At 38.7% G+C, this 21,406-nt stretch overlaps 1 protein-coding gene and 1 pseudogene across 1 annotated transcript in view; one reads left to right on the top strand and one right to left on the bottom strand.

Moving 5' to 3' along the window:
• Window positions 1–20,437, bottom strand: part of LOC107660539 (laminin subunit alpha-2-like) — a 244,459-nt gene extending 224,022 nt beyond the window's left edge. Inside the window, 1 exon segment of the mRNA XM_016449859.1 lies at window positions 20,285–20,437. Within this exon segment, the coding sequence (XP_016305345.1) occupies window positions 20,285–20,351 (67 nt within the window). The 5' untranslated portion in view covers window positions 20,352–20,437.
• A 463-nt stretch (window positions 20,438–20,900) lies between these two features.
• The window catches only part of LOC107660542 (vesicular inhibitory amino acid transporter-like), a 10,178-nt pseudogene continuing 9,672 nt past the window's right edge, over window positions 20,901–21,406 (top strand).

Below are 21,406 nucleotides of genomic sequence, written 5' to 3'. Positions count from 1 at the left end.
TCTCAAATATTTCAAATGTATTGAAAATTCAACATTCAAGATGACTTTGGGAAACGAGTTAATGCAACTAGTGAAAGATAACTGCAGACATGGAGGAAATGCGTGAAAAGTCTATTAAGACTCTTTTTATGTTCTTCTTGTGTTGTTATGTTGCACATTAGCAACATATTAATGCACTGCTGCCTCTCACTGCTTTATTCATGTCATTGGTTCCTTTGTGGCTACTTGAATATTTTAAGTAAGTGTCACTCAAAACAGTAAGTAAATTGTTTTATTTGCCTTGAAAGTAGCTGTAACTTAATAAAACCTAGTAAGTATAACAACTAAGTAAAGATAACTAACTAAATCTAAGTAAGGTAAACTATTGGATTTTACAGTGAGTTTCTAGTTTGGCTGTTGTTACTAGTCCTTTAGAAAGCACTTTTACTCAGCAGCTAACTCCATTACTCTAAATGCTGGGACTGTCCTCTCGGCTCAAACCGTGGTTCAGTGGTTTCCTGAAGGGCAAATGCTAAAGACAATTCCGATAATTATTTCAGGAAGAGAACAAACAAGACCCCATGAAATGTAATTTTCTTTTCTGTGTTATTAACGGGTCTAATATACTGGGAGAGAGCAATCCTTCCGCATTTCCATTTATTTTAATAACAGTTGCTCGGCTGGCACTACAGGACCCTTCTGGCAGTGTGCAATTTCTGCTCAGCCATCTTTGCTCATGGGCGCTCAGTTATGGCTTGATTTATTTAGATCACCTGAGCAGTAAAGTTCATCTGATGGATCACTCGACTCAGAGAGGGAAAAATACAGGTCTACATCAGAGTCCTCTGAAAAATCAGACATCTATAACGTAACGGTTGCAGGTGGTGTGTATAATTCATCCAGTGAGGTTTCTAAAGGTAGACATGTGCGTATAGTTTCCTCATATTGCAGTCTGGCCAACACAAACACATTCCTGCATGAGTTGAGTTGGGGTTGATTGAGTAAATGATGGGCAGTTTTTTAAAATCTTGTACGACTTCCTCTGCTGAGGGACCGTTTTAGCTTTAGGATCTGTATTCTCTCTGGACACATTAACTCACACAGGAAGGAACGGGCTTCGGATATGACATAAAAATAAAATATGGAAACTGTAAAAGTGCAAGCTTCGGAACAGTTTCCAAACATTTTACATACCGTGGCACACATGCAACTTTAAAGGGAGATTTCAAAATGTCTTTAAATGACTAGTATGTGTACTCAGTGTTTAATGAAACTTGGCCATTTCTTTAGAGTTAACAAGAAACCAAATCTGCTTATATAACAGCTCTACAGAAACAATTAGTGTATCTGTGCATGTAGATTCACACATGACATCGCAACGGCTTTCTTTTTACTCTAATACATAAACATGGAGAGCAAATAATTAATTATGTGAGCAGTTAATACTTTATTTATATTATATTACTCTTAAACTGCCAAATGAATCATGGGAAATATAGTTTTCTGGTAAACTGCACTGCCATTTTATATCAACAGTACAGAAAGTGTATACAAAATAATGGTACAGTTAAGATTCACATGTGAAACTGAATTACTGTTTGCAATCTGGGGTCTTAGTCTAGGATTAGAAGATTGTTGCACTCACAGTTATTACGTGGAGACCTTCATGCCTGCTCATCTCGAATACAATCATGCCAGTGTAACAGAGGCCAGCGGTAGGTGCTGTGCAGGTAAACCTCACTCCCCTGATCTCAAGAGACGCACTAGCGACTGACGCTAGTGGCTGCAGTCTTTAGCCTCCTTGTTAGTGCATCCGCCTCCCATGCCAGAGACACTGGTTCGAGACCCACTCGGAGCGAGAACGAGGTGTGGCGGTGAGGACCCGGGAGAGAGGGGTTACACCAACATGAGTATTATCGGTCAAAAGTATTGGTCTCAAGAGTGCTTTATTAAACTGACCATTAAACATATGAAACATTCCTTGTTGGAATGTCTCCTGGTTAACATTTAGTAACGTTTTATACTCTGAGGACAATAGAGAGAGGAAGCATGATGGTACAAGAAAGAGAAAATATTGGATCAGACTCTATAAACAGACTTTCCTTTCATCCATTTCTTTTTTTCTTTTTGGCTCTTTAGACGAGCCGAACACATATCAGCATATAAAGCACTTCCATAAAAGAAGGCCTGACAATTATGGCAGGATGTTGAGCGGTGAATTGATTAACATCAAATGCTGCATTTTAAAAGGAATGAGTCCACTGTTTAAAATGCTGGAGAGTGGATTACGGCAGGACTTCAACGCACCTCTCCTGCAGCCCTTTGACCTCCATATGGAGAATGTTGCATGTAGATATCATCACAGAAAAGCCATTTTACTACGGACGTTTCTATGTTGTTTCGTGACTCAGGTTCAGTTTAATAACAGCCTCATAATGATACCTCAGTAGTCCAGTAATCGTTTTCTGTGCTTTTAAAGGTCAAGGGCAAATGAGGTCACAATTGCTTGGACACTGAGAGAAACGTGGGGGACAGATTAAATGTTAGCCTCATTCTCAAATATCATTCTCCATCCTGATATTCAAAATAGCATCCAACCTGGTGCTGGTGAAGATTTCAGAGCGAACAGAGAATAACATTTCATACCTCAGCCTGTTCCTGCTATCATATTGCTTATAGTGTAGTCACCATGAAATGTCAATGTATGAAAAAGAGTTATGCAAAGACTCAAAATGTCTTCTTTTGTGCTCCACAGATGGAAAAAAATAGCATTAGGGTTTGGAATGACATGAAGGTAAAGAAATGGTGACAAGATCGTAATTCTTTGGGTGAATGATCCCTTTAAAACTGCTACACTGATTTGACCAAATGGAGTTATGTCTCCAGGCTACATCCTTCCATGAAAACTGACACAAATGTAATTTTTTGGAGAGCTCTTTTTGCAGAACTCAAACAACAAAGCGGTTTCCACTACTTCCGCATAGAGACAAATGTTTTTTCTAGGCTCCTGGCCCGTACATTTGGTTCTCCGGTCCTCTTTGATCTAGCTGTTGAGTTGTGCTGCTCTTAAAGGGTTGGTGGTAGAAGCATGTTTGGATTTTGGTTGAGAACCTAAAGGTAGGGGGTCTTTTGAACCGAGGACTTTCTGAGACCAGCGCTGTGTCCTCGAGAAAGCCCACGCTGCTCCAGCATGATTGTGTCTTTGATGAATGTAACATTAGCTGTTTTTAGAGATATTTGTTGTATTTTGTTCATTGTGTGCCAGATGTTCAGAAACACTCTATTATCATGAAGGCTTCTCAGGACCATCATTCAAATGAGCAGCTACCGCAGCCATGTCGAGTGCAAAATGGGAAAATACATGTTTTTTGAGGTGTTAAATAATGGTGCAACGTGACTCCAAATCCTTAGTAAATCACACTGTGTGATTCATTTAAATGCATCTGAAAGTGAAACTCCTACAAATGCATATGCAATCAAATTAGCCGCAAAAATAACTGTATCCATGTCTTTTCATCACAAATTTTCACTGCGTGTCTTTAGTAAATCTTGACAGTATAATTTTTTAACACCAAAAGAGGGTTTGCGCTGACATAAGCTGTTAGTAAATCTGGCCTTTTGTATATATTGCTGTTATTTCATCTGCTACTTTGTTAAATCACATTATTTTATTCATCCAGAACATACACAAAAAAATAAACTGAAAAACAACTTTTTTAGAAATTGTGATGATTGTGACAACACATAAATGAGCTCATTAACATATTGTAATGACCATCCACATTTGCATTATTTGTCAAAAGTTAGAAAATATTATGATTTTTAAATGTTTTTAATGAAGTCTCTTCTGCTCACCAAAAATGCGTTTATTTAAGGATCATGTGACACTGAAGACTTGAAGTAATGATGCTGAAAATTCAGCTTTGATCACAGCAATAAACTACATTTTCAAATATATTCACATAGAAAACAGCTATTTTCAATTAAAATAATATTTCACAATATTTATTGTATTTTTGATCAAATAAATGCAGCCTTGGTGAGCAGAAGAGACCTTCATAATCATAAATTTTCCTAACTTTTCACAAGTACTGCACATATCAACACCTCATCAATATTCAGCAACGCATCCTATTGAATTTAATTTCACATGGTTTATGCAATCATAAACTAAAACATGAAATAAAACTGCGCAGGTGTGTGTAGGTTTGCTTGAGCTTGAGGATGTTTTACAGAAACCCGTTCTTACCAAGAAAGACACAAAGCCACCTACACACGATTCTATATTCACAGCATCATAACAGGCTTTGGGCCGGTGTACAGTAGTTGTGTTAGTGTTTGTGTGTATCTCCCAGCATACACACACTCCCACACGTTCACAGCATATAATAGGCCCTTGTGAGAACAGCGAAACTGTGCACATCTCGGACAGACTGTTCTTGTCAAGCCCACCTCCTCCAAGAACACAACACACGTCCATCTGTTAAATCCATTACAGCAGGCCAGAGCCGCACAACAAGAACTCTGTCATTTCCTCCTCTTGCCTCCCAGGAGTTTGAGTGTCTGTGAGGTGAATCACGCCACTGCCGTCTCATCCGAGCTCGTCCACTCTGTGAATGCATCTTAAACAATCCACCTTCAGCTCTGACGGACAGGTACACAAAGACACATGAAGGTGTCACTGAACAAAGAATGTTTTGACCCGGAGAGGATCTTCTTTTCCTCAAAATACTAGTTAATGTTATTGCACTGGACTAAAACTTACTGACTTTGCTCACTCAGGATATACCAACAAATTTGATAATTTTCGCAAGCAATTGGTACATTTTCAAAACTCTTAGTACTAATATCACAACAGATCATCAAAAGTGCACGTTTTTCAAACATTTATATTTTCAATTGTGTTCATACAATACACACAATCACAAAATATCCTTTTCTCTACACAAAATAAGTGTTTCATCTATATAAAAGTTTCATTCACAGTAACTGCCTTTCATAAAGCTATTACTATCAAACTTTTTATTTGCATGACTTCTCATTCAGCTTAATACATTTGTCTATTATTTAATCTAACTCATTTTAATGGTTAATCAGTCAATCATTTGGTACATCTATAGATATAGATTATAGTTTCTATAGAACGTGATTGCAATTTAGGGATAACCAAATGCAATGAATTATTTTTACACAAAAAGTGATTTATCTAAGATGATAACTACTATTTTGTAAGTGTGTGTGTGTGTGTGTGTGTGGTTCAGGTAAACCCTATTTTATGGGGACAAAATGTCCCCTCAAAGACGGCAATATCTGAAATCATTGTCCTTTTTTGGGTCCAATGAGAAAAAAATAAATTTTCGTAACGGTAGGTTTAGGAGTAGGGTTAGTGTAGGGGGAGACAGTATAAAACCCATTACTCCTATGGAATGTCACCATAATGATAGGAAAACCTCTGTGTGCGTGTGTGTGTGTGTGTGTGCGTGTGTACCTACTTACTGTAACCATATTTTGGAGACAAACTGGTACCCAGAAGTAAGCAAAACTTGACAAAATCACCTAAAACCTCCCTTTGAGGACGTCCTCATTTGTAAAACCGTGTGTTTTGCTATTTGTGAACATAGGGAGAGTAACTGATCAGAGATGTATCAGAAGAATTCTGAATTCAGAAGCATTTTACATTACATTATGCCATGTGATACTGTATATAGAAGTATTACCATAGTAAAGACTGCACATTACTATAACTCACCCTTCATCTGAAAAATTCAGCTGGAATATAGATTCAGTCATATGGCACAGTGAGGACATTTATTGCATTGACAGTAAACTCTAGCAAAAAAGCTTATGGCCATGTCATACCTTCATCACACCTTTTGATAACACACTGGATAAATACTTTTACAAACATTATTGATTTAATGTGAGTTATGCAAGCTAGGTAATGTAAGTGTATTTTCTAACATGACAGTTATTGCCTGTATAACTGTAATTATTTCAGCAACAAAGGTGATTTGAATCTTGCATTGTTTGCTCTTGAATGAACTGATTGTTAAAAGTACTAAATTGAAAGGAGATCATACTGTTGTGTTTAGGTGATTAAACCAAATGTTCTCAGTACATATCACAATGATCTTGTGTTTTGAAACAATGATTATGTGGAATGAAAATATGCGCAACTACAATGAAATCATGAGATCAGGTTTTGAAAGAATGACTAGTCGTGTTACAAGTGTGATCAGTTTAAAGTTCCTCTTCAGGAACTCGAGCTGAGTCTAATGCTTTGGGAACATCCTGGCGAGACCACGTTCTGAAGCATGTGTGAAATCAGTGCAATAGAGAAGTGAGATGTCATGAGCGGGGTGACGTAAGCAACCAGGAAGCATAAAGGAGCATCCGGCAAGCGCACATGTTAGCTTCTTGCTCTTCAGCGAGCGTGTCTGTGGTGTGTGTGTGTGTGTGTGTGTGTGTATGCAAAATCGGCCATTCTATGGCAGCACCGGTGGCCACGGAGCGGCATCTGTGGTTGAATCTGTCTGAATTACAAGTACAGATTCTTCCTGCTGGATGCCCCGCTATCGCCTTCTGGCCTCTTCGGCAACGCAGTAGATACTGTCGTTGAGAGTTTTCAGGAGGCAAAGAAGCAGGCGGCGGCATTCCAGCACTTCCTCCCCCGCCATTCCCAGGTCTTTGGGACTGCTGAGCGGGAGCAGTCCCATCCGTCCAGCTCCTCATATCGCCAGACCCAGAAAAAGAGTGTTGCGACCCGTACCCCCCCGCAGAAAGACCAGGGGCGGGGCGGCGCTCTCGGTTGGGGTCCTCGAAGCAGAAAACGGATCTGTGGACTGTTATTATGTCTAAGAGGACCTTGGCCAAGCGGTCCTGACAATACCATCGTATTCACCTGCCACCCCCGGTGCTTCAGGGCTCAGTGAGCTCTGTTGAGTGAATTTCCCAGCTGCCGTCCGACGATGGTACGGCACGGGAAAGCTCATCCCCTCAGATGAGGGAGCTAGAGCAGTCAGGTCGGTCGTTCCCTGCCGGTCATCCGCTTCAGGGCACCGAAGTGGCTCCTCTAGTGACACCAGAGGCAAGTCTCGAGAGACTGGTTCTCTTAGTAGACTTTCTGACAGAAAGTCAGAAACTTCTGCCAAATGTCTCACAATGGGTCCTGCACACTGTAGAGAGAGGTTACAGAATTCAGTTCGGTTCTCGTCCACCTTGCTTCAACAGGGTTATTCCTACATTAGAGGGCCCCGAGCGGGCCCTGGTATTGGAACAAGAAGTAGAAACTATTTTGTTCTATTCGCATCGCAGGAAACGACACACTGTCCGCTCTGGTTCTCCCTCACGCACCCAGCTCCGCTTGGGCTGGATGCCATGGTGCAGATGTGGCCGAGGCTTCGTCTGTACGCATTTCCCCCGATCGCTCTGCTTCCGGGAGTTCGGGAGAGAGTACCCCATGGTCTGTCTTCTGCTAGTAGCCCCCTTCTGGCTGGCCCGAGTATGGTTCTCCAAACTTGTGTCCCTCCTCGACGGCTCTCCGCTGGAGAATCCGATCAGGTGGGACCTCCTCTCTCAGGCGGGGGGCACCATCCTTCACCCCCTGACCAGAGTTGTGGGCGTGGCCCCTGAGGGGGCACAGCTCATAGCATCCAGTCTCTCAACTGAGGTTGTTGAGACCATACTCAAGTCCTGAGCTCCCGCCATGAGGAAACTGTACGCCCTGAAGTGGAAACTTCTTGGTGCAGACAGCGACTGCAAGACCCAGTCAATTGCCCAGTTGGTTCAGTTCTGGAGTTTCTGCAGAAGCGATTCTGCGCAGGGTTATCTCCCTCCACTCTGAAGGTTTACGTGGTGGCCATAGCTGCTTACCACGAGACCCGGGTGTTTCTATTTCTTTACCCGAGACCCGGGTATGTCCCTAAAGTGCCCACTTCCTCACCGGGTCCCATTGTACTGCAAGCTTTTTGTCCTCCTCCCTTCCAGGAAGCAGGCCAGGAAAGACTCAATCTGCTCTGTCCAGTGCGAGCACTGGACACTTACGTTCACAGAGCTGCCCAGGGGCGTAAGGCAGATCAGTTATTCGTTTGCTTTGGTCCACCTAAGAAAGGGGATCCAGCGACCAAGCAAACCTTGAGTCGGTGGGTGGTTGAGACCATCACACTAGCCTATGAGTCCTCTGGCCTCCAGTCACCTATGGAGGTCAGAGCACACTCGACTAAGGGTATGGTGGCCTCCAAGGCCTTATCAGTGGGCGTGGCCCTTCAAGATTTTTGTGCTGTTGCAGGCTGGTCCTCTCCGCACACATTTATCTGTTTCTACAGTCTGGACCTGACATCTACCCCAGGGTCCCAAGTTCTCTCGACTTGATGTGCTCGCCAGATACACACCAGACAGGGACTTGCTCGTATGGCGCAGTGGGTATTCTCGTTCCCAAAGCATTCGACACAGCTCTAGTTCCTGAAGGGGAACGTCTCGAGGTTACGTATGTAACCATGGTTTCCCGAAGGGAACGAGACGCTGTGTCTCCCTGCCATACTCCCTGCATCCCTGCAGGCGCTCGCTTCCGTAGAAGCTAACATGTGCACTTGCCAGATGCGCCTTTATGCTTCCTGGTTGCTTATGTCACCCCGCTCGTGACGTCTCACTTCTCTATTGGACTGATTTCACACATGCTTCAGAAAGTGGTCTCGCCAGGGCATTCCCAAAGCGTTCGACGCAGCGTCTCGCTCCCTTCAGGGAACCATGGTTACATACGTAACCTCGAGACATTTTGTACTAAGAGTTTTGAAAATGTACACCTTACTTGAGAAAATAGTACCAAAACAATTAAAAAAACTGTAACTCGTTCCTGGTTAAAAATGAAATGCTTACAAAAAATTACTTGTAAATATATATAATGGCCAAATCTTGAATTCAATCTTTTCATCATCTTTTATTGTTTTATTTCAGTTTTTGTATTTCTTTTTGGAACTAATTTATCTGAGCTTATACACCTCAGTTTTTTGGGTAAACATTGCCAAAATTATTCACAAAGTTTTGTTTTGTTTTCACTCGTAAACTGAGGTCCATGAGCTCAGATCAATGAGGCCTATGATCAATCAATTCCAAAAAGAAACACAAAACCCTGTGCTAATTAAAAGAAAACAAGTTGAGAAAAAAAAGACTGAATCTAGTATTTGGCAATAACAGCACAATGTAGGTCGGTCATTGTAGTAAAGAATTTTTAACACAGAGCAAGGGTTATAGTAAGGCTAATAAAGTCTTTAGAGAAACAGCAGAAATGGGCACTTTCTTCATGAATGTCTTGTTCAAAATATAGGTGCACATTTGTTACAGAAATAATTTTTGGTCGACATTTTTCCGCAATGGTTCCACTGCTGGCGGTGCAGCAAAGACGTGAACGAGCCACCAGATGCTTGTGTGTCGTTGATACATTTGTATTTCCCATGAATCAAGCAGGTAATTCAAGCCTTTGGAAGTGCTGACTGGCCGGACAGGAGTGTGTAAATGAGGGCTGCTGGGTAATAGACCCCTGACGGCCTGGCTAACCTCATGCTGAAATACACGGCAAAGCAGCACTGAATGGCTATACGTCTGGCCAGCCAATGCAATATTAATTTTTACAGTGTTTTCTGTGCAATATATTCCAGAAGACAGAATAAGAATGCTACACGAGATCTTTTGAACTATTATGAAACACCTTCCAACTGAAAATGACTAAATGTTAAGGTTAAGGTAAAGTTTTTCAGTAAAGCGTTAAGAAAACCATTCCATCCTTTAATAGGCTATTATGTGTTTCAACTGAATGTTTCATGTGTGATATTCATTTGAAAAGATCTGGAGATACGTGTGTGTGGGTAAATAATGACAGAATTTTTGGGTAAATTATTCCTTTAACCTTCACGGGTCTCATTTAAGGATGCATATTGGCTAGGTCAGTGCTGAAAACATTTACAGCTGCAGAATGAACAGCAGAGGAATGAAAAGCAGGAACCCAGGACATTAAAGCCCACATCTGTCCTCAACAATAACACGATCTATTTAGCACAACACAAAGCTCAAAGTCACTGAGAGCAGGACAAACGCCCACGGATCACAATTCTCCATGAAGACTCCAGAACATTGATATTCCATCCTGGTCTGGAGAGCAACTATAGATGCAGGTTTTTGCCTAAAAGCCCTTGCGAACAAGAAGATCATCATATGAAATTATGCAATATTGCATTAATGTTTTACAAGAGAAGCCACAGCAAATGCAGCCAATGTCTCAGAGACCTTCAGCCCAACAGCAAAGTTAAGTAACTAGACTTCCTGAAAAGCATAACATTGGCCGTCATAATTGTGATTATGCATCAGAAGAATGAGATGTAAAGAAAAAAATGTCCATATACTGAATGAACTATCTAAAGACTACTGAGTCTTTCTGAAACACTGACATTGAATATGTTCACAAACTAAAATATTTTCTGTCATTACTCATTGCTCTTGAATTAAATATATTTCTATAATACTGTTATAAATAATTTATAATACTGTTATAAATAACACAAATGTTCAGCATTTGAGGTCATCAAGATTTTTTGGAAGAGATTAAAAATGTTATTCAGCAAGGTCACATTAAATTGCTCAAAAATGACAGTAAAGACGTGTATAGTAATAAATTCTGTTCTATTCATCTGTGAATCTTGAAAAATAAAATGCATCATGGTTTCCACAAAAATATTCATCAGCACAACTGTTTTCAACATTAATCAGAAATGTTTCTCGAGCAGCAGTTCAGCATATTAGAATGATTTCTGAAGATCATGTGACACTGAAGACTGGAGTAATGATGCTGAAAATACAGCTGCGCATCACAGAAATAAATTACATTTTAACAGATATTCACATAGAAAACAGTTACTTTAAATTGTAATAATATTCCACCATATTACTGTTTTTCCTGTATTTCTGATTTAATAAATTAAGTCTTGAGAGCAAAAGAGACTTCTTTCAAAAACATGACAAAATCTTACTTAACATCATTCTTAATTTTTTTTTTTTTTTAAGAATTTTCCTATATATAAACTATGAGCTTATCAACAAACGTAGATTATGTAAAGGGCCAAAAGGAATTGGGGACTCTGGTGGTCAGTCAATTTCGACTCAACATTCCACTAATACAAATTCAATGTAATTTTTCGTTATTTAAACATCTTGTGAGACACACAAGAAGTGGCCTCTGTAGACACCCTGGGCCTCAACAGGATCCTGCCCTGAATTTCATAATCTTGGCACGCCCTGATTTTGCTATAGTTTGAAAGTGTCTCTGCATCTGAAGTGTATCTATTCTATATCTCTTAAAACACTGATTCTATTAGGTTTGAAACAGAGCCCCTGATGTGCACCATCTGTGTATTTTATTCTGAAGTTGAGGTTTGGTCTCCTAGTCACATGTCTCTCAGACCACTTCCTGTCAACGGCCCTTGAAATGTCAAACTTAAATAATGCATGGACCAATCAAAACATTGGCTTTAAGCACCATGCGTCACATGACATTTCCACTGCAGTAGATCACCTCTGATAAATGGCGTGGCGCACTACGAGAAAACCATGCGTGCAGACAACATTCATATTTCATACCGCCGTGCCTCTTAACATTTGCTTTGTCGTAGATCTCAGACGCGGCGCGCCCACATTACATTTGTAATGCGTGGCAAAATACATAAGCCAAATATAATAAGCATTTTCTCTCCTCGGCTAACAGCGTGACTGCTGTCTCATATATCTTGTGAAGCATTATGAATTCAATCACATTTTTCTGAAAAATTAAATTGAGAGTAATAACAATGTTAGCTGCGCTCTGACTTTCACAAACACACACACACACACACACACTGTGTCAGAGCTGGGAAACGGGTTTATTGAGCTGGACGAACACGCTGCTGACTGACTCCATGCATTATGATCACACACACACACACACATACACACACAAACCCACACGCTTCTGTGGAAGAAGTATCACACATAAAATGTGCTTAACATCTTCATCATTCTCCTCCAGCAATGACATTAACTGAAGGAGGTGTTTGCACAGAAAGATGTTCACCTGACAAAATTATCGATTTAAAAATCGATTTAAAAATCACAATATGAAGGTTTCTCAATAAATTATCTGAGCTGCTATCCACATTACTTTTAATTGTTTTTAGTATTTTATTAATATTTTATTTTATTATTTGTGTTCTGGAAGTATCACAATGACTAGTCAACACATCAATAGAAAAAGATATTTAATGCTCATTGTAGCTCTGAAAATGTTAAAATGTGTAAGAATCACCAAAGCCAAACTTTAATTGGAAGAAAGTACAGTGTGCCAGCTCAATTTAGATCAATTAACAGATCTGAAGCAATTCATTTATTCCCTTGTGAAGAAGAAGTGGGCTTAATTTGGATCAATGTGCATTTGTTGTGTATTTAAAAAAAACTATAATAAAACTGTAAAACAGGAAAAGTTTATATTAATGAAATAAAGTCCATTTAAATGCACTAAAAAGCAGCTTCATCATTACAAATTTGAAATTGCACATAATGTTCAAAATAAATGCAAGTGTATAATTACATTATATTTCAGTTTACCAGAAATGCTTCTCAGTACATTGAGTGTTAATTATGAATTATATATAAAGAAGTCTTAATTAAGCAGGCCAGGAAAGCACAAGTTTATATAATTTTAATTTATATAACTTCATATAAAGTTAATATAAATTCCAACTATAAAGCATTTTCTTTTAATTGCAGTTAAAACGAACATGTACATAAACATGTTCTTTTTTTAAATTATGCTAAACTGAACTTCTTAACAAAGCTTATGAACAGTTTTAATTAATTGGAATTTTGTTGCACAACCTTGACAGGTATTTGAAGAGACCATGGATTACAGAGCTTCATGTTAATTTTGTCCCAGTCACAGACATCATATTGTTGCTTTACTGTGAGGATCAGATCAGAACTGAATCAGCAGTTCAACCTGATTCCCACTGGCTCCTGTTAGTCTGGACCGGAGCACACACAGATGTCAGTAAAGATCTGGAGTCATTGGCCACGTGTGCTGAACTGCTGCTGTAAACTCCACAGAGAGAGTGAGGGTCAGCACACAGATGGACAGATACAGAGGAGAGAGAAAGAAACCGGATCCATCATCAAAGATTGAGCGGTGAAGAGAGAGGGAGAGATGCAGAGAAGGGTATAAGCAACAAAGCGGAGCATCAGAAGATGAAAAGAGTAACTTCCTAGAGAGTTCAACGAGCCACCTATGAAAACATTCATGGAGCGTGTGTGTGTGTGTGTGTGTGTGTGTGTGTGTCCGGAAATGTCACTTTTCCCCCACATGATTCTAATACGGGTCAAGGGTCAGGACCCTTCGCTTCATGCTGTGATTCTGCTTACAGTTCCACACTGCATTCATACTGTAGAGATAATCAGTTTTGGGAAGGTTACTTTGGAAATGTAATAGGTTACAGATTACAAGTTACCCTACTTAAAATGTAATAAGTAGTGTAACTTTTCAATTACTTTATTAAAGTAATGTAACTGATTACATTTGATTACTTTTCTAAATTTCGAATGTTTTCAACTGTTTATCATTTTCAAACATGTAAACCAGGCAGGGTAAACCTTACAGTAGTACTCAACACTGATTACGGTCACACTTACGAAATCCTTCATCACTTGAATTAAGATTTCAGTTTTCAAGTAGACATAGGATGCAAAATTCACTTTTACATGGTGTTTGCATATAATAATTTATGCATTTAGCAGACGCATTTATCCAAAGCAACTTACAGTGCATTCAGGTTATACATTTTTTACCAGTATGTGTGTTCCCTGGGAATCAAACCCATGACCTTTTGTGCTGCTAACGCAATGCTCTACCGCTGAGCCACAGGAACTTTAATGTAAACAAGCATATAAATGTATCTTAGCAGTGTGTGGACACAACCACCCTACAATGATAAAAATCCATTCACTCCTTTTTTTAATCCCCCAAAATCCTAAACAGTCTCAATTATCAAGCCGTTTAGATTTTCTGAGCAGTATGATGTCATATTGTTCAGGCCCCGCCCTCCATGCCATGCCGAATTGAGGCAGTAATTAAAGCAAAAGGAGCCCCTACCAAGTATTGAGTACATGTACAGTAAATTAACATACTTTCCAGAAGGCCAACAATTCACTAAAAATGTTTTTTTCATTGGTCTTATGAAGTATTCTAATTTGTTGAGATAGTGAATTGGTGGGTTTTTGTTAAATGTGAGCCAAAATCATCACAATTAAAAGAACCAAAGACTTAAACTACTTCAGTCTGTGTGCATTGAATTTATTTAATACACGAGTTTCACAATTTGAGTTGAATTACTGAAATAAATGAACTTTTCCATGACATTCTAATTTATTGAGATGCACCTGTATGTCTGACACTTTACATTTTTTATGATTATTTGCAAATCGCCTTTGCTCTTCCATGGAAGAAAGTGGTGGGTGAGCAGAGCTCATTAGCATTTAAAGGGACATGCCCCCAAAATGAGTCGCTGTGAACAGAGCAAGGTAAAAAGGGTGTTGTTTTACACGACCACTGAGGTATTTTAAACAAAGTATGTTGCAGACCGTTCATGAAGACCCTAAAGAATCATACCAATCAATGTCCCCTTTGAAGCACAGCCACCACAAAATCAGACTTACTTTGAGATCATTCTGAGGTTAAATACATATTTAAAATCATAACAATAAATATTTTATTAGCTATGATACCGTTTTTTAAATCAAATCTTTGCATAGCTATGACAGTAAACACTGGAATCTAACAATGCCTTGGAAAAAAAGAGTTAATCTTTAAAAAATGAAGCATAGCCATACATAAACCCATATAGGAAATAAAAGAGTTATCGAATAAGCATGTTCTAAACTCCTGAAACATTGGTGTTTCATATTTTAGAGCAGTCACTGCAATTTATGAAAGAAATCAATTAAATCTGTATGTGGGAGTGTGTGTGAAAAAAGCAGATGTAACCTCCTTTGTAATCCTTAACATTTTCATAAGTAACTGTAATTTAATTACACATATTTTCTCAGTAACTGTAACTGATTACAATTACTTTTATTTTGTAATTAAATTACGTAATTCCGTTACATGTAACTAGTAACTCCCCAACCCTGGAGATAATTCACTGCTTTCCTCACGGAAGAGTGCTTTAATAACCCTAGCAAATGTGCATTCTGAAAGGAATAATTCATCAAAACATGAACACTCTGACATAACATTGTCATTTTCTCTCTTCTGTGGAATTCAACATGAGACATTCATACGAATCCTCTTGCTGCTCTTTTCGACACAAGGACAATAAATTTGGACAGATGCTCTAAAGCTCTGTAGAAGTCCAATAAAAGTGGGCCACATGCTCTACAGATGCACTACATTCCAAGTCTTTAAAAACATATGAAGAACAGAGGATAGAAAGTCACACAGGTTTGGAATGTCATGAGGGTGAGCAGATAAAGACAGAACAATATTTTTAAACTATTCTATTAAAACTGCCTAGTTACAACCAAAGGTCTTTTACAGTCTGTCACAGAAGAAGCTTTTTATTCTCTTGCTCTGTAGGAAAACCATTTATGTATTATGCCTTAAAGATCCCAGGAATCAAATACTGATTTGAACAACATACAATGACACATTAAGTTAAAATATTTCTTGATAAGAAGAGAGCCTTTGCAGAACTTACGTACACTCTCAGAAAAACTGTTTACCACATTTACTGGTCTGAAGCAGCTTGGCTTTACAGTATCTTATCTATAATAAATAATAGTCTTTTAACAGGAGTAGTCCCTAATCAGTTTAAGCTTTATGTTGTTTAGCCTCTTTTGAAAAAAAATAAAGTTATTGTATCCAATTTCAAAGTTATCTTTTGTATCAATGGTTTTAGAGAAGGTGGCTTTGAATCAATTACTCACCTGTTTAAAAATGACATTTACGTCAATATTAAATTTTTCAGTCAGGTTTCAGGGCTTACCACAGTACTGAGTTGGCTTTGATCAAGGATTTAAATGATTTACTGAATGCATTTGACTCAGGGTCCTCAGCTCTTCTTGTTTTATTGGACTTTAGCGCTGCATTCAGTACAATTGACCATGAGATTTTACACGGACGGCTGGAAAAGGTGGTGGGATTTCATGGTGTAGCGCTTGCATAGTTTAAGTCATTTCTTTCAAACATAACTTTTTATGTAAATGTCGGTCAAGATTACTCACAACCTGTCTCTTTGCCTAGTGGGGTTCCACAAGGGTCCATTCACAGCCCAATTTTGTTTTCTTTGTATATGTTACCCCTTGGGTCAATTTTCTTTAAGCATGGAATTTCTTTTCACTTTTCTGCAGATGATATGCAAGTGTATCTTCCTCTGCAAAAATAAAAATATAAAAAAAATAGTAAGAAGCAAATAGAGTGTGTGTACAAGAAATAAAATCATGGCTGTCATAAAATTTTTAAAATCTGAATGAAGATAAAACTGAAGTTGTGTGGTTTGGAGTCCCAAATAGTTTTGCTGATCTGTGTAGTTTAGCCCCCTTTTGTAAGCCAGTACTGCAAAATTTAGGAGTTTTTTCGACAGTGATCTCAAGTTTGAGAAACAGATTTAATCTGTGGTTAAGTCCTGTTTTTATCACTTAAGATTAATAGTGCAGGTGAAACCATTTTTGTCAATGCATGATCTGTAAAATGTAATTCATGCTTTTGTATTTACAAGGTTTGATCACTGCAACTCGCTATATTTTGGTAAACAAATTACTCCAGTTCTGAGTTTATTACAGTGGCTACCGATCCATTACAGAATCAACTTTAACATTTAGTTTTTTGTTTATAAATCTTTGCACAGTATGGCTCCGGAGTATTTAGTGAAACTGACTGAGAAACATGAGCCAAAATGGTCTTTAAGGTTAGCTGATCAGCTGGCATTGATGATTCCTAGAACTAAACGGAGAAGTGGAGATTAAGCTTTTGTAGTGATAGCTCCTAAACTCTGGAAAGTTTTACCTTTTTCTCTCAGATTGGCACCCACAGTAAGTGTTTTTAAACAACCTTAAAGAACACCTCTTCGCACTAATTGTCTGTGTATTAAAACTGAGGGTTTCATTTTCATTGTTATTTTATTTTGTGGTTTTAGTGTTGTGTTCTTATGGTTATGATTGTCTCTTTTATGTGTATACATATTGTACAGCATTTTGGTCAATGGTCGGTTGTGTAAAAGTGCTCAGTAAATAAAATAAACAAACTTAACTAAAACTAAAACTTATTTTTTCAGATATAGAGTGACAACTTATATTTTGATCATTTTATGTCAGTATCTGCTGTACTGTTATAAAGATCTAATTAAGATCAGAATTTCATCATATAATTATCAGCATCTGAAGCAAATTGCATATTTTCTCAGTTTGGGCCTTTGAATGAAACCAAGCTGTTTTTTCCTCCATATTCTCACTATGTCATACTATTGCTCCTATGACAAGCTTTTGAACCCCTAAAGGTAATTTTTGCAAAGGGACTGCAGGGAAAAATGGAAACATTAGTGTAAAATATGGAGCACTGCAACTCAATGCCTTCAACAGAACAATGCTCAAAATGTCAAACTAAATGAATCTCCCTGCTCTCTTGCTCTCTCTCTCTGTCATTATACTCAAACCATTCTCTGCTCAAACATAAATAAGCCTAGAGGCCATTCGTGTTGTGTGCAAGCAAATCAACGTCAAGCAATCGGTAAAACATTGAAAACAATCCATCAGAGCATACTTTCTGCATCTGTTCATCAGCGGTGACCAGGATAAAGTCAGACCTGATTGGACTGGGCTATTCATTGGCGCCGTTGTGGAATTACCTATTGATTTTCTTCCTCAAGCATTCTGAAATCAGTTTTTTTTTTCTGACAGAGGTATTACAGAGACAAAGCCTGAACGTGCATAATAGCCACAAAGATGCTTTTCTCTTTCTAGCTCTATCTACATTACCATTCAGAAGTTTGGGCTTTAAAGAAATTAATGCTTTTATTCAGCAAGGATGGATTAAATTGATCAAAGGTGACAGTACACATTTATAATGATGCAACATATTTCTATTTCAAATGCTGTTCTTTAGAACTTTCTAATCATTAAATAATCTTGAAAAAATAATGTATCACGGTTTCCACAAATATGAAGCAGCACAACTGTTCTCAGCACTGATAATAATCAGAAATGTTTCATATTAGAATGATTTCTGAAGGATCATGTGACACTGAAGACTGGAGTAATGATGCTGAAAATTCAGCTTTGCATCACAGGAATAACTTACATTTTAACAGATATCTACAGTATATCAGACATGCTTCTTTAAACAGTAAATAAATTTGACTTTGTGACTGTACAACCCACACGCATCTGTGAGCCACTAACCAGCATCACATCTAGAGCTCAGTGCCACATTAACCAAGTATTGATTTTGATAAGAGTAAAAGCCTCATGACGGATCGCACATGTAAGCATATTCTGTCTGCTGCTTTCACACACTTTCTCTGGGGATTTATGTGGCTGTGGTATTTTTGTGAGACTACAAAGCTCTCTGACAGCATATCAAACTGCTCATGCTATGCAGAAACCCTCTGAAAAGACCAGCTTAGGCCAGCCTGAATTCCCATGCAGGTCCAGTGCTGTTTAGTGCAGCAAAGCAGATTACCAGGAAAGTCTTATAGTTGAAGCTATGAAGGCTGGTGTCCTCAGCACATGCAGGTTTTTGTTATAGCTAATATGGGCAAGTTAAAACTACACTACTCTGGAGGCAGCGAGCAGGTCACATATTTCCACAGAGTCCTGCTCCAGCCGAGAAACTACCATTGATCTGTAGGAAAAAACAACAGACAATTTTCTCGGGGTAGTGCTGGTCTTTTCAGCATGGATGGAGCATCACATCCATTTCTGAACTCTTTCTGTCTCATCAATCAGTGCATCCGGAGAATACTGACTCTGCATTCTGAGTCCACTATTCCTGGTCTACTAAATCAGGAATAGAAACTATTCCTAGTTTCTAAAAATACTCCCAACATCTGGGTTTAGCTGACACTAACACACACACACACACACACACACCTGGTGATCACACACAGTCCCCAGTGTGTGTTTGAACATAGAGAACAGCACGTGAGTCGACATGCACACTCAACAGCAACTACGTGAAAGATGAAAGATGCTTCACGCAGGTTTTTTCTGGGTTAATCTTCTCTGCTAAAGAAATGTCATTGACACAAGCAGCTCTGGAAGATTCTAGCATTTCAGAGGCTGCAGAAATTAAACAATTTGGATCTTAACAAAGCATTTAAAGCAGCATGATATTAAAAGGCCACTCCACGGTGCCTGCATTGATGCTCACAAATTGATTTCATTCAAGGGTTCTCAGTGAAGAAAGCTTTGATTACTTGTGTTAGAAAGCTGAAAGTAGACCACTGCTCATATGTCAGAATAGAGCTTAAGTGGTTAAAGAGAATTTAAACAGCACAAATTCTGGTAGTATCACTCAGTTTCACCGTTTGTACTCACACATAATGATGAAAGTAGATTACAAAAGTACTTATAAAAGTAAAATAAATAACATGACATTTGTGGCTTCAATGTAACAGGGCTGAAGATCAGTGCAAATGACGAATGGTTTCATTGCACCACAGCACATTATTCACTGTTTTGACTTGTGCTTAGACAAAAATGTCACCATGATGAACAACTGAACCAATAAAAAATTTAATGTAATGAAATACTGATAAAGTTTGTTAGAGAAACTCATCTCTGTTCGAGCCAAGTGCTCAAGAAAATGAGACAGAATAATAGGGCTGAGCAGAAAGTGCAGAGACAAAGACAAATTGTAATGTAATGGTGATAAGTGGGGGCATGCAAGTGGTTGATTTCAATGAAAAACACAGAACAGAGTCAGGTCAATGCAGCAATATAAGTTCAATATCTAACTATATTGTTAGTTAGCTATATCAGTAGTAAGTCACAGAAAATATATAGCATCGTTTGAATTCTAGCAGTCGACCGTAATACAGAGTCAGCTATTTCACTAAGAAACAAAAATTACATACAACCTATATTTCAGGCGAGTAAATCGCCACATGAATTCACAGAGTGCGTAATGCGCGCTCACTCTCACACACACACACACACACACACACACACACACACACACACACACACACACACACACACACACACACACACACACACACACGAGATCTGTGGGTCCACTCACCTCTCTGCTGAGCTCCACAACACCGCCACAGCAGCCCAAGGAGCACGCCAAAACACGGTCTGTTCATGTCCTGATCTGCCTGTTCTTCATGCGCGCTCAGTCGAACAGCAGACGCAGTCCAGGAGCCTCCAGAAACTCCACGAATGACTTTGGTAAGTTTGGGACGCTCCTCTGGCACAGCCCTCCTGTCCTGTCCCGAGATCACATTCCTCTGCGTTTCCTCTACTGGAAAACTCTCAAGCAGAAAAAGTGTAAAACACTGAAACGTTCTCTAATTACAACTCCATAAACTTTTTTTTTTAACTTAAAAAAAGTTCCAAATAACGTCTTTAAAACCTCATATAAAATAAACAGAAAATGTTACATTTTGTTGAAAAAAACAATGGTTTGATATTTATGTCAATTCACTTTTGTAGTTTTGTGTTACAAAAATTGTTTTTCTACGAAATTATAAAAATGAAATAGATTTACCCTAGACCAGGGGTAGGCAAGTTCGGTCCTAGAGAGCCGCAGTCCTGCAGAGCTCCAACCCTAATCAAACACACCTGAACAAGCTAATCAATGTCTTCAGGATTACTAAGGCTATAGACAGGTGAGTTTTTTTTTTCAGGGTTGGAGCTGAACTCTGCGGCTCTCTAGGATCGAACTTGCCTATCCCTGCCCTAGACCAATGAATTGAAACGTGGTAAGAATAAAGTAGCATAGACCATTTTTATAATAATTTCAAAGTAAGTATATGCAGTTTTTTTTAAAGCTTGAAGGGTCCAGGGCCAATTGCTTGTTAGTTTATGGAAAAGAATATCTTCTTTTGTGCTCCGCAGATGAAAGAAAGTCACAGAGGTTTAGAATGACATCAGGGTGAGTTAAAGATGAACTTATCTTTAAACATAGCACACAAACTATAACTAACAGGGATGAGAAAACAGCCAAAAAGTATAAATGAAATCAGCAAACAGCAAAGTTAAAATCATATTATTGCATATTTTATTCACGCTCAAAAACTTTTTCTCATGAGGTTGTTTGTCGAGACTCTGTTAGGGTAGTTGTTTGGAGGAACAACATGCTGTAATGTGTGTTTTTTGTATATTCAATGTAATTTACTGTTCTCAGTGTGTGTGTGTG

This window comes from Sinocyclocheilus anshuiensis, unplaced genomic scaffold, assembly GCF_001515605.1.
Source record: "Sinocyclocheilus anshuiensis isolate Anshui unplaced genomic scaffold, SAMN03320099.WGS_v1.1 scaffold659, whole genome shotgun sequence".
In the NCBI taxonomy this organism is placed as follows: domain Eukaryota; kingdom Metazoa; phylum Chordata; class Actinopteri; order Cypriniformes; family Cyprinidae; genus Sinocyclocheilus; species Sinocyclocheilus anshuiensis.
The sequence above is the reverse complement of the archived record's forward strand: the minus strand, read 5'-3'. Positions and strand labels throughout refer to the sequence as shown.